The sequence below is a fragment of the Phocoena phocoena genome, chromosome 3 (assembly GCF_963924675.1).
Source record: "Phocoena phocoena chromosome 3, mPhoPho1.1, whole genome shotgun sequence".
Classification (NCBI taxonomy): Eukaryota; Metazoa; Chordata; class Mammalia; order Artiodactyla; family Phocoenidae; genus Phocoena; species Phocoena phocoena.
The window spans coordinates 113,838,902-113,852,737 of NC_089221.1; the positions used below are offsets into that span (position 1 = coordinate 113,838,902).

A 13,836-nucleotide genomic window follows, 5' to 3' on the forward strand; every position below is an offset into this window, starting at 1 on the left:
GCCAAAATAATAATCATAATAAAATTAAAATTAAAAAAATAAAAAGAAATGAAGTACTGATACGTGCTACAACATAATGAACCTTGAAAGCATCATGGTAAGTCAAAGATGCCAGTCCCAGAAGAACACGTCATATTCCAATTATAGGAAAAATCCAGAAGAGGTAAATTTATACAGTAGAGACAGAAAGTAGATTATTAGTTGATTAGGCTGGGGGAAGGGAGGATGGGGAATGGCTGCTAATGTGTACAGGGTTTCTTTTGCGGGTGACGAAAATGTTCTGAAATCAGATTGTGGTGATGGTTGCACAGCCCTGTGAATATACTCAAATCCACTGAGTTGTACACTTTCAATGGGTGAATGGTCTTTGCATTTCTGCTGAGCGCTCCCTTTGCAGAGAAAGAAAGGTGTTGGTCTGGGGTGAATGAGGAGGGGAGCAGGGTAGGAAAGGAATTGCAGGGCTGAGACTGCAGGGTATCCTCCTGCCTCAAATGGGATGGATGGGCAGAGAGGGAGAGACAGACAGACGGATGTGGACTGGTCAGCTTTCAGGCCAGAAGCATCTGGGCTTGGCTTTGGCCAGTGACAATGTGCCCTGATCTGGAATCTCCTGGGCACAGCTCTGCTGGGGGCCTGGCAACCTGGACAAGGCAGCCAGGTTGTTGAGACTGACTGTGTTGAGAGCCGACACCCTCCTGTGGGTCAGATTTAAGAATGTAGCTCTAGAGTCAGTTACCTGAGCTGGAATCTTGGCTTTTCCACTTGTGAGCAGTTTGCCCCTGGCAAGTTATGTAACCAGGTAAACTTTCTGGGCCTCGGTTTCCTCATCTGTGCACTAGGCATAATTGCAGACAATAATTCTACACCGACCTCATGGGCTTGTTGTAAAGATCCAACTAGATATTGAACAAAACATCATTAACCGAGTGCCTGGTACACAGCAAACAATAAATGTTAGTCCTTCTTTTTCTCCTTTCTCCAAGGTGACTTCTAGATAAATCTCAACTCCTCTGGCACAGGAAGGAGAGCAATGACAGGGCACCTCGTCACAGACAGGCCCTGAGAATCCTGCTTTGAACTGGCTGCAGGGGTGCATCCGGTGGGTAACTCCACCTTTGCAGAAAAGCCAAGGGAAACCGCCAAGCTCTGCTGGTGACTAAGCTGTGACAGTGGGTTGCAGCCTATCTCTCTGCCCATCTTCTCCGGCAGCTGATTGCATCCCCAGGTTGTGTTGTGAAACCATCACCAACCACTAGCGTCTGTCCTTGTTGTGATGCCCGTGTGGGGTGAGCATTGCTGAGGGGGCGGCTTCCAAGGCTGCAGGCTGTAAACCATGTTGTATAACGTGGCACAGCTCTGCGTCTGGGGCCAGTCATTCAGAAAACCCAGATGGAGGAGAGGAGAGGAGAGGAGAGGAGAAGGCCCTGCTGCCACAACCTGGATGCCACAGCAGGCTGTCCAGGGAGCCACAGAGGCCTCCGTCCCTCCTGGAGGTGCCCAGTGCAAAGAGAGGGCCCCCCCTTTCTGTAAGTGGGGCCAGAGCTAAAGAAATGCCCACAAATGCCTCATCATAATGTTGAAATCCAAGCAGCTCTGAAAGCCCAAGATTTGTTGAGATTCATTTGGTTGCCAAAGCTGACTACCTCATGCGATTGCTCCTCTGTTTTTTGCAGAATATTAATGTGTTTAATTACAGGATCCTGCCCCAGGCCCTGCTATGGATGTTGTGTAATGTAAGAAGTGTGAACTGTGTATTCTCTTTCTAAACAGGTAATCAGTTTGAATTCTGAAAGCTCTCTGGTCCCCAGGTTTTTGGAAAATGGAATGTGGACCCATATTATTATGAATCTTTTTTTACTGTCAGGCTGTAGTCAGAGGGAACACAACACAGACACGATATATAGAGTAAGAAAAGAGCAGAATGGAGAGAGCAAAGAGTTTGGAATCAGAGGTAGCTGGGGTTGGATCTCTACTCTAACTCTTACCACCCGTGGGACCTCGGGAAGGTCACTTAACGTTTCTGAGCCTTAATTTCCTCATCTGTAAGACAGAAATAATAATACCTACCTCCTACGGTTTATTAGGAGATTAAATGAGGTAATGCATGCTTAGTACATATAGAGTAAGGGCTTAATCATTACATGATTAATATTAATAAATAACAGTAACTATGTTATTTGATAGACCATTTTCTCAGCGCTTTGTCCATGGGAATCCACAGGCCAGCTAGGGAGCCGGCACAGCAGCCACAGCCGGACCCCGCATTCGACTCACCCTGCAGGGCAGGCCTCCGTTGCTGGGAGCTGGGTGCCAAGAGGAAGGGCACTGAGGACACTTAGGGGTCAGACTGTGAGTCTCGGGGAGGAAATAATATAGGAGATGCTGGGAGATACTCATTAAAACAGTAATAGCTGGAGCACGAATTCTCATGCTATGAGAGGTCCCGAGGAAACGTCCTCGACAGAACCTATACCCCACTCCCACCCCCCTGCCACGTGATGTTCTCCCTTTTCTCGGGAAGCTGATGGGTCAACAGACTATGACTGTTGTCTGTCTGTATGGAGGTCTGTGTCCCCTGCAACATGCCTGATGGCCTTCAGCACTGAGGGAAGACAGAGTTTAAACCAGTGAGCAGAAAGCCTCTGGACTTAGAGATCCAGCTTGTTGCCCTTTGATAGACATGTCACCGTCAGTTAATCACTGAGAAACTTGGCTCTTTCTGTCAAAACTAAGACTAAAATAATTATGATTGGATGTACCCATGGACCCACCATTTCTGCACCAAATAATAAAACACTCCCCTGACCTGGGCCCCCTTTGCTAAAACTCCTCCACTTCCCCTATGCGGGAGGGGCGTGGCTGCAGGTGGAGGGCGAATTTCATGCCACCCCCGTCACTAATGGAGCTGCACAGCTACAGGGACCACACTGCCCATATCATCAGAGAACCTCACCTCTGGCCAAGGCCTGTTTGCTGTGCGGGTCACATGGATATTTCTTGACATTGTAACCGACAGAAATCCCTTTGAGGAATCCTGGCTCTGGGTGCTCTGAACTGTATGTATTATTGACACCAAAAGTACCAAAGGATGGTCTAGCCCCATAGGGAGAAGCAATTTTAATTTTACCAGTACCTAGAAAAATACTGCCCTTAGTAGATTCCTCTAAACCAGCGGCCCCCAGCCTTTTCGGCACCAGGGACCAGTTTCATGGTAGACAGTTTCCCCACAGATGGGGGTGTGGGGGGGGGCTGGGGGATGGTTCAGGCAGTAATGTGAGCCATGGGGAGCGATGGGGAGCGACAGATGAAGCTTTGCTCGCTTGCCACTCTCTTCCTGCTGAGCGGCCCTGTTCCTAACAGCCCAGACACGGTTCACGAGGCTTCAAGCCTGTGTTGAGGATAACGAGTCTTACTGTTATTACAGGAGTATTTGACCCATCAGCCCATTGACAGACTTATAGCTTTCTTTGTTCTGAGCATCAAGGAACAAATAAGCACCTGGAGACCAGACTTGAGTTTTTTTCCAAGATCTGTTTATTCCAAAATAAAGATATAAAATTTTAAACAAACTATTAAAACTGATTTTGACTTAGCAAGCATGGCTTATTTGATTTTTTAATTGCCACAACTTAAAGAGGAGGCTTTCTAAATTCAATAAATAGAATAAATAACATTTCAGCTTCACACTCTGCCTCTCATCCCTTCTTTCTGGAAACTTTCCAGGAGAGTCTTCAGAAATGTCAGCATATTGCCTGCTGTGGTTTGGTTGCATGGCTGTTCACAGGAAAAAGACTGTTGGGATAAAAGTTGACAAAGGCAGAGTGACTAAAACAGTATGGAACCCAGCAGCCCCAGGAACCACCCTGCCCAGAGCCTGGTGAGTGGACGGGGGCGGGGGATGGTCAGTGGGGGTGGGGGTGTGCTGGCAGTGGGGGGCTTGAGGCATGGAGCAAATGGATGGGGAGTTGCTAACATTTTGTGTAGGCGGCATAGGTGGTTGACTTTGAAGTAGGATTTCAGGGGTCTGCTTGCCACACACACACACAGACACACACACATCAAGTGGCCCTAAATCTCTAAATCTCCTCATTAGAGGAAACCTTCTTGGGATGCTTTGAGGCTTAAAATTTTGTTTTTGTCCTTTTTGGCTGTCCTTCCAAGGTCATTTTATAGCACAATGACTAAGAGCGGGATTTAGGAGTCCCATAGACCAGAGTTCAAATCTCAGCACTGCCACTTATTAAATATGCAGCCTTGGGCAAATCAGTTAACCTCACTGAGCCTCAGTTTCCGCCTCTACAATGTGAGGGTGGTAAATCTGACAATTGTCATTAAGGTAGGTATTCAATGAAACGGTATATATTAAGCATTTAGAACTGCATGCTGTCGATGGCAGAAACCCCCGCAGTTCAGTAGCTGAGTGAGGAGGGGCCCTCACAGGGTGACGGTAATGAAAAAAGTTCACTCCCTCCCCTCTCCTCCAGCGACCAGGGTGTATGCTCAAGAAGAGGATGCGCTGGTGGACATTTAGGGCAGATGACAAGCTTCCACGTGGATGTGGATGTGTCTTCCCTTAAACACCTCCTTGGCCAATGGAAAGAAATCTTTAACTTACAGGCCAGAATATCCGCTCGGCAAACTGAATCTCTAAGATTATGTAGAACTGTATGGCCTACAGCCCTGATTCTCTAGATTTTAGCTTCTAATTACAACCAGGCTAGATTCTTTCATTATTCAAGAGATGGAGAGAAGGAAAAGCCAACACAGGGGTGAGTGTTTTTTAAAGGGAGAGGGAACAATGAGCCATCCGGGCAGATCTCACTTTAATTCTCTTGCTCTGATTAAATTTCTTATATGTCCCTAATCAACCTTGAACTACCAGTTCCAACTTTATCACCCTTTCTCATTCAGATGGAGTTGGCATTGACATTCACACAAAAATAACTAACCAGAGCACCTCACAGATAAAAGCACACTCACTCCACACTTGTTGTTCTGGAGGGCCTCAACTGTTTTCTTCACCCGATTGAAAATCAGCAGGAAACTTGTTTTCACTGTGGTGTTGGTCATCTGCGACAGACCCTCCTGGAAGCATGCTGAGGTGCAGGTGTCCTAGTAAATAACAAGGATTTAGGAAAAGAAACACTCAGAGGACAGCTTTGAGCAGGAATCACAAAGAGAACACTTTTAGAGGCTATTTTAACTTAACCAATGTAATCTAAACTTGCATTGTTTTTTAGACAGGTCCCTTGCCAGGCTAGGAAATGATCTTCAATATTTCAAGGTAAGGCTCTTTTCCCACAGTGACACTCCCTGAAGATTTCCAGTATGTTGTGCCCCAGGGAACATGAGGCCTGTGGACCCCAGGAAACAGCCAGTGCTGAGTCTACTTTTCAGAGGATGCTTCCTTGTTCCAAGTCTTGTCATAGTGAGTTTGAAAGTACAGAGAAAGGAAAAGCCTTATCACACCAGCCTGATGGGGTGTGCCAGTTGAATACTGCCATTGTTTCAGCAGTAGCTAAAACCATGGATTAAAAACTGAGGGAATGGGCTGGGCCATAAATGTGTGGTTCCTCCTCAGAAGGCATAATAGATGGACTGTGATAGGGAGTGACACCTGACCTCAGCTGTGGTGAAAAGCTCAGGTTCTCCCAGGCCTGGCTTGTGAGAGAGTCAAGCACAACAGCTCCTTGGGTAGGTGCTGCTTCCTCACCTTAACCAGGAAATTCCTGCCACGCTTTCTCTCCGCCAAAGTGGGGAATGACTCCCTGGAAACCCTTTTCACTTTCCCTCCACGAACAATCTCAGACACCCTATCCTCCTGGAAGGCAGGCTTCAAACCTTGCAATAGCCACTCTAAATCAGCTAAGCAGAAGGATAGGGAGGGAGGGAGGGAGGGAGAAGGCAAAGTATGTAGAGAGTTTAGGCCAGTGGAAGGACAAAAGGACGTCATTTTATTTACATTGTTTTGCAACCCTAGAGATACCAGCAAATGGATTAGAAAACTGTGATATGAACTATATCATTTGTTATATTCTCAGTCCCAGTTTGATTTAATTGTGCACATGGCCACTAATCTAAAAACACATTCAAGATTCTTTTTTAAATATCGAAAAGTGTTCAGACTTCTCAAGGAGACTAAATGCAAAGAAATGTATATATCAATAGCATAGAATTTCAAGGTTTTGAAAGCTTTTTAAAATTGTTACTAATCTGTAACAATTGTAACTAAGTAACAGTTTCTTATTTCAGATATCAAATAGAACAATTAATTTTGACTTAAAGCCTTTAAAAAAACATGATCAAGATTATTTTCTTTTACTATACTTACAGAAGGAATGGGCAGACACAAACAATCAGTCACCTGCGAAAGAGAAATTTCAGAATGAAGATTCCAGATGTGAAAACTAAAATTAGTTTGGAAAGATCTTAGAAGAGCATTTACTCACATTGGTGCTGCAGTTGCATTTTGAAGATGGATGTTTCTAAAAAAGTAAGTGGAGAAACAAGAACCCATGGTGGGTGGTGCATTTTTCATCCTCTTATATTTCACTTAAATGTTCAATAATTGCCTTTCCCGCTGGCGCCCCCGTCTGCAGCTTACCTGCAGGTTGTTGATGAGGTACTCGACATCCTTGATCCCTGTCAAGGTCAAACACCTCTGGCTGGCCGCAGAGCAGAGGAGTAGGGCAGAGGCAAGGACCACAGCCAGGAGCATCTTGACAAGGGGCTGGAGCTTGGCCTTCAAATGCCTTCAAATCAAGCTGTATTTAAAGCTGCCCTGCAAACATGGAAAATCCCTGACATCAAACTGATACCAATGCCCACTTTTTCTCTGTAAATTTGGGCCACTTGACATCGAAAAAATATTTGTGTGTGTATGTATCTCAAACTGAGTCACTTGGCAAAGACTATGTTACATTGTCCCACGAAATACCATTCCTCAGAAAAGATGCTTTTCAAACAGTTGGGTATCAAGATGCTGCAGGAAAAGTTAAAGATCTTAAAACAATAATTTTTTTGAAGGCAGGAGATTCTGGTTGTGAGAGTGAAAATACTTTCCATGAAGGCCCAGGTCTGTATTTTCCCCTTTTTACTGATAAATGCTGATATAATAACCAGTCACTGGTGTTCTGACGAAGGCGGGCGTGGAGGATGAGAAATAGTGCAGGAGAGCGGTTCTGTCATCAGGGTTTTTGCAAGCTCAGTCTCGTCATTGCTACTTCAATCTTACTATACTTTATTTCCAAATCTTAAACTTGTCTTCCATGCTTGGGGCCAGATTCCCTACCTCACACAAATGCATCCTGGAACAAGTGACTGAAGGAAGAAGTCTTCAACTTAAGCACAAGAATGCAGCAACAGTGCCTGTTAAAACTGGCCTGGAGGATTCCTTAGTGTCTTTAGGGAATTTACATATCACTGTGCAACAGCCAGTAAAAACTCCATGCTCAAAATAAGATAATAGTTAACATTTATTGAGTACTTATTACATACCAGTCACAATTCTAAGCACTTTATGGGAATTAAACCATGTAATGTGTACAGTCATCAAATGAGGTCTGTACTAATTTGTCATCCCCATTTTTTTACCTTTTAAAACGCTGTCTGCCCCTTAGCTTCTTGGTTCTTTGGAGAAGTCGTTCTAATAATCCCTATGAGCCAGGAAGCAGTCTCACTGTAGCCCTATGAAGGAAGTAGTATAATTATCCTCATTATTTTATTTTATAGCTGTGGAAACTGAGGCACAGAGAGGCAAACAATTTGCCCAAAGCCACACAGCCAGAAAGCAACAAAATTTGTATTCAAACCCAGAAGTCTGATTCCCAGGTTCAGTCCTTAATATTCTGGCTTTCCTGCTTCTCTATGTTTTTTGTATGCCTCTTTCATCAGGATATATACCTCTTGTGGGTCTACTTCACCCCTGTATCCTTAGCACTTGGGAAGGTGCCTGGGGAACAGTGGGCCATCACTAAATCCTTGTTGGGTCAAATCATAAATGTGAAAAGTTTTTGAAATAGTAAGAAATGTGCACATAAACAGATTTTATAAGACTTCAGACCTAGTTTCTAGGGTACATATTTGGAGGTGTGTGTGCTTAAGAAAATATATCTTCTATATAATAGAGACTGAAAAGGCAATTTTGTGCCACTTGGCACTTTGTGCCGTAGTGGCCAACGGGGACAAACCCGTAAGATTTCTCACCACTACTCTTACTACTGTAAGAGTGTGTGACATTATTGCTTTTCTCGTTGCACGTTGTTCCTTACGAGCGACGACGGATCATTGGTGTTTGGCGGCTCTATGTGGCCACACTATCTTGGTGGCAAACAAGGTAAAAAGAAATTGGCTTTCTGCTTAATTCCCCAAATCCTCCCGCATCTCTAACTTCCAGGCCTGTCCTCTGCAGGCACTAAGAAGAAGGTTCAAAGGCTTCCCAGCCTATGGCAAACACTTTTATTACTGAGTCCAGTATCTATGCCCTTTCCTTGATGGTAGAACCCTGATTAGTTCAGGGTGGCAATGTGTCCAGCCAAACATTCACTTTTTCAACCTCTCTTGCTGCTATAGGTGACCATGTGACATGTTCTGATCAATGCAATGTCTGTATAATTCTTTTGCTTTCTTGGTAGTAGGAGATAAAAGTAGCTGAAACCTGCCCTTACCCCTTGTTCCAGTTTGGGCATGGATGTGATGGCAGGAGCTTCAGCAGCAATCTTATAGCCATGAAGGAATGGAAAAGAGAATTGCAGCAATAGCAGCACTAACACTTTCCATAAATAGAAATTAATCATACAAAACAATAACAATAAAACCATGAAAGCAACACCAGAAAGTAACAATAAGAATAGAAGAGTGATACTAAATTCTAGCTAGATATCACCACCTACTGAAGACGCTGAGCCTTGAAACTCAGTAAAAATGGAAAGCTGTTATAGAAATGGAAAATACCATGTGCTGGAGAGATGTTAAAAGATATGCGAGGGTCATACTGAACCTTTTTCCCTGACATCATTGGAAGATTTAAGAGACTTGAAAGGACAGTCATCTCACTGTGGGAATCAACATTATTTAATGCCGTGTGTATGAACCATGGAAATCATTCCACACAGCATCAGGTGTGCCTCTCACACTGAGGAAGACCCCTCTTACTGCACAGATGGGGGCTGTACCCAGAAAGACGAATGGATTTGTCCAAAGCCGTATCTCTAGTTAATGGTGGGGGATAGTATAGTGTTGTGATTAAGACCAGGAAGCCTGAGAACAGACTGCCTGGGTTCAGACCTTGCTTCTATCGTTTGTTAGACACATGGCCTTGGGTGGATGTCTTGACCTCTCCAAGCTTCCATCTCCTGACCGTAAAACACCGATGAGTGTGGAAAATGGGGATAAGGTTGTCATATAAGGCCTATCTCAGAGAATTCTTGTAAAGATTAAAAGAAATGTTTATGCAGCATGTCATGCAGATTACGTAGCCTCAGTTTGAAATTTGACAGGGCAATGTAGTCTAGCTTAGGACTCAACAAACTGTAACCTACTTGGCCAGATTCAGTGTAAACCCTGAAAGCTAAGAATGGTTTTTAATCCTTTTGAAGTGTTATTAAAAATTAATTAACAGTTAAAAACAAAGAAGAATGTGTTCCAGAGACCATATATACCCTGTGACGTCTAAAATATTGACTATCTGACCCTTTACCAAAAAGGGTAGTTCACATACCACATTCCTCATTTTCAGAAGATACAATCTGTTATCTCCCACTCCTGGGAAGGGCACAGCTAGGAGCTGGTGGCTCACGTGTCTCTTCTCCCACTGTCCTTCTCTTATTCAGGTCAGCCCTCCATACAGAGGGGAAGGGAGTGGGGGCCCTGGAGTCTTCGGCTGCCTGATTCTCTGCAGTGCTGGAGGCCCATCATTTCCTGCAGCTGTCTGTGGAATGAGCTCGATGATCCCACGACCAAAACATCTTCTTTTGGTGTAGCCATGACCCACCATCAGTGGTATCTAAAGTTGGCCCTGGTTTACTGGGAACAGTTTTGCATATTGAAGTCAGAAGAAAAGTGGGTGAACTAACATCCTTTTCTTCCTGGGCCAAATCCTGGCCTGACCAGCTAGCCTTGAGTCACCCACCCTCCTACCTACCTGCTAAGAGCTGGTGCTGGGGATAGGTGATCAGTGGACATTGGTGCTACTTGGGCAGGTTATCTAGCCTTTCCAAGCATCAGTGTACCATCAACACTCACCCACACAGGAATCTGGGGCAGATCACCTAGGCCTACCTCACGGAGGGATAGGAGTGTTCCATTTGGAATACTTCTTCAGGAATGAGCCACGTTTCCGTTTGGAAATTTGGTCTGGTCTGATCCAGTCTCTACTCTCCCCTCACCTACCACCCTCCAGTCATGTTGGTTTCTTTCTATATCCAGCCTCCAGGCCGTTGCTCTTGCTGAGCTCTGCCTGGAATATTCTTCCTCAGCTCTTCCATGTATGGCCCGTTCTCATCCTTCAGGTTTCAACTCAAAAGCCACCTCCTCCACGAAGCCCTCCATGACCATAGTAGTCTTTGCAATCTGCATGATTCTGTCTTAAGGTCTATTCCTCCTTGTGGGCTGTAAGTTCCATGAGAGCCAATACGATGACTGACTCTTGTTCATTTGTATTCTCAGGGTGCAGTCTATATTAAGTATTTAGGAATTACTGGTTAAATGAATGAATGATGAATACATTTAATCTTGTAAAAGCTTATTAAGTTTATATTATTTACAAAATGACCAATACATACTCTCCGTGGACTAGTAACAAAAAAAGAGCAAATATAACATTTTAAAAACCTGAGCCAGGAAAGTGATTCAGCAATGAACAAAATAAACCTTCCTGTTCTGTAGTCCCTTGAGAAATTTGAAGTACTTTTTAATCTCTTCTTCTTTTCAATTCTCATTGAACTACATGAGGAAGGCATGTAGGTGTGGGAACTCCTGCTCTGTAAAGGATGAAACAGATAGAGAGAAAGAGAGGTGACTATTCTTAACAATTCTTTCCCATCTCCCCACCCACTCATTTATAAAAAAGAAAAGAATTAAAAGTACTTAAATGGTAGCTCTGCAATTCAAAACACCATTAAACAGCAGATGTTTATCTACGCAAAGTCTACAACTTTTGAAGTTTAGCTTCTAGGATTTCTTTCAGTATCAAAATGTATGTACGTATGCAAATGATCTCTTACAAAGGAAATACACCAAGCTCAGAAATTAATTACTCACCTATTTTATCAAGAAGATTGGAGAGTAAGATGCTTACCAAGATTTAGCATAGATAACATATTTTACAATAAATGACAAAAGGCTATACTCAACCAGTTATTTTGTTCTAAAGATAAAGTTTGACATTTTTGTTTTGTGATTAAAAACCCATGTGTCATGGATTATTTCTCTGGGAATAAAACAAAATGGTTATTTGTTCTAGGAAGCCACAGCACAAAATGATACACCCCAAAAAAGGCACTCAGTTTCTAAGTAAAACCCATTCTCCTTTTTTCAGTAAACAACCAAGCCATAACTAGTTATGAGAATCCTTAAGCACTAATTTCTTAATCAAATAGTTATTTCTAAGTCAGTATTTCTCAATCAAGTGTGATGGGGCAAACCCCACTGGATGTGCTGTCATCCCTTTAGGGGCTTCTCCCCCAAGGAGGTGATTTCTAGCTGGGTGCCCAGCACCCTCCCCTTGCATCTATCCCTCCTAAGGAAGTTCTGGGTCCCAAGGACACAGAGCCTACTGCTCTCAGACTGGCCCCTATGCAGTTTCCAGAGCTCCCGAGACCAGCATCCTCTCTTCCCTCCCCCGCCTCTTCTCCTCTGCACTGTTGGTGAATAATCCAGGCTACCTTTGTCAATGGAATTTTCACACCCTCCTATCGACACAGCCCATCATTACCTGAAACCTGCCCCTACATTAGTTAAAGACTGTGGGACCCCCTTTGCTGTGGCTAGTTTACTAGTGTCCATCTAATTAAGAAAGGATAAGAACTCCTGTTCTGGATCCCATTGGGGAAGGCACTAGAATTTGTTGAACCCTGACTACATGCAGGGTGACATATTAAGCACTTTATGTATATTATCTGACTCGGGCCTCTCGACAATCTTTACTAGCCCCATTTTTTAGAAAAAGTTTTATTTATTTATTTATTTATTTATTTTTGCCTGTGTTGGGTCTTCGTTTCTGTGCGAGGGCTTTCTCTAGTTGCGGCGAGCGGGGGCCACTCTTCATCGCGGCGCGCGGACCTCTCGCTATCGCGGCCTCTCTTGTTGAGGAGCACAGGCTCCAGACGCGCAGGCTCAGTAGTTGTGGCTCACGGGCCTAGTTGCTCCAAGGCATGTGGGATCTTCCCAGACCAGGGCTCGAACCCGTGTCCCCTGCATTGGCAGGCAGACTCCCAACCACTGCGCCACCAGGGAAGCCCCTACTAGTCCCACTTTATAGATGTGGAAATTGAAGCTCAGAGAGGCTGAGAGTCACCTTAGTCACACAGCTGGCAGTGTGAACTGGATTTATCTGCTTAGCTGGACTCTCCGATCCGTCCCAATGACACGTCTACTTATATTGGTGCTCTTGTACCATGACCTTTCGTTTCTGTGGCTCTTCTGTATTTCTAAATATATGGCTGGGAATATCTGCCTGCTTCTTATTACTTGTCATTTTCAACAGTGCCTTAGATGGCTTCAAACATTTATAGTTCTAGATTGGTTTTAGAATCCTTTTGATAAGTTTCCTCCCCCAAAAAATCATATTAGGATTTTAATTGGGATTGTGTTCAATATAAACTGAAGTTAGGAAAAAATGATGTCTTTGAAATATTGAATCTCTCCATCCAGGATGATGATATGTCTCTATATATTTAAGCCTTTTTTATTTCCCTCAATTCAATTTTATATTTCTTTTTTCATACAGGTTTTGCAGAGTTTTGTGAAGTTTATTCCTAGGTCTACCTATTTATTCAACAGTATTTATTGAGAACTTATTATATCCCGAGCATTGTTCTAGGCCTCTGGGGATAAAGCAGTGAGCAAAACAAAGTATCTGGTCTTGGGAAGCCTACATTCTAGAAAGCAGAGAAAGACAATAAACAAACAAATATCTTGGTAATATGTCAGGTGGTCATAAGTGCCATGAAAATCAAAAGCAGGTAAGGAAACAGTGAGTGGTAGAAGGTGGGAGTTATGTTCTTTAAGGTGGTCAGTGATTTTGATCAGTATTAAATCTCTGATACGGTGATCTGAGTGGAGGTCCACAGAAAGTGGGTGAGTGCGTCAGGCAGATATCTTGGAGAATATTTCAGGCAGTGAGAATAGAAAGCTCAAGGGCCCTGAGGATAGAGTGTGTCTGCCATTCAGGAGGAACAGCAAAGAGGCTAGTGTTTCTATAGCAGAGTGATTGAAGAAAAGAATGGAAACATTGGGGTCAGAGAGGGGGCCAGAAAGCAAATCAAATAGAGCATGATAGGCAGTGAGGAGGATTTAAGATTTTACTCGAAATAAGGTGGGAGCCATCGGAGAGCTTTGAGCAGAGGAATAGCATGATCTGACCTATAGTTTAGGCCATGAATAATAGCTGCTGCATGGAGAATAGCTGGGACACAGGAGTGGAAGACTTGATCGCCTTTTACAGTTAGATCTGATAGGCTGGTGGGCTGGCTAAACGATGAGAGAGAAAGAGAAGAGTCATTAACTGACATAAGGAAGACTGCAGAAGAAACAGGTACTGGAGTGGAGGAGTTGCGATGGGGTGAATTTTGTTCTGGACGTGTTTAGTTTGAGATGCCTATTAAGCATCCAGGGGCC

General features: G+C 43.8%; 1 protein-coding gene across 1 annotated transcript; it reads right to left on the minus strand.

The window, feature by feature from the left end:
- Positions 1–3,595: 3,595 nt before the first annotated feature.
- On the minus strand, positions 3,596–6,747 carry IL9 (interleukin 9). Its single transcript, XM_065875275.1, has 5 exons — positions 6,605–6,747; positions 6,450–6,485; positions 6,332–6,364; positions 4,981–5,112; positions 3,596–3,792 (listed from the first exon to the last, which is right to left on the minus strand). Exons 1-5 carry the CDS (start codon positions 6,716–6,718, stop codon positions 3,682–3,684), a joined length of 426 nt encoding a protein of 141 aa, XP_065731347.1. The 5' UTR covers positions 6,719–6,747; the 3' UTR covers positions 3,596–3,681.
- Between the last annotated feature and the right edge of the window lie 7,089 nt (positions 6,748–13,836).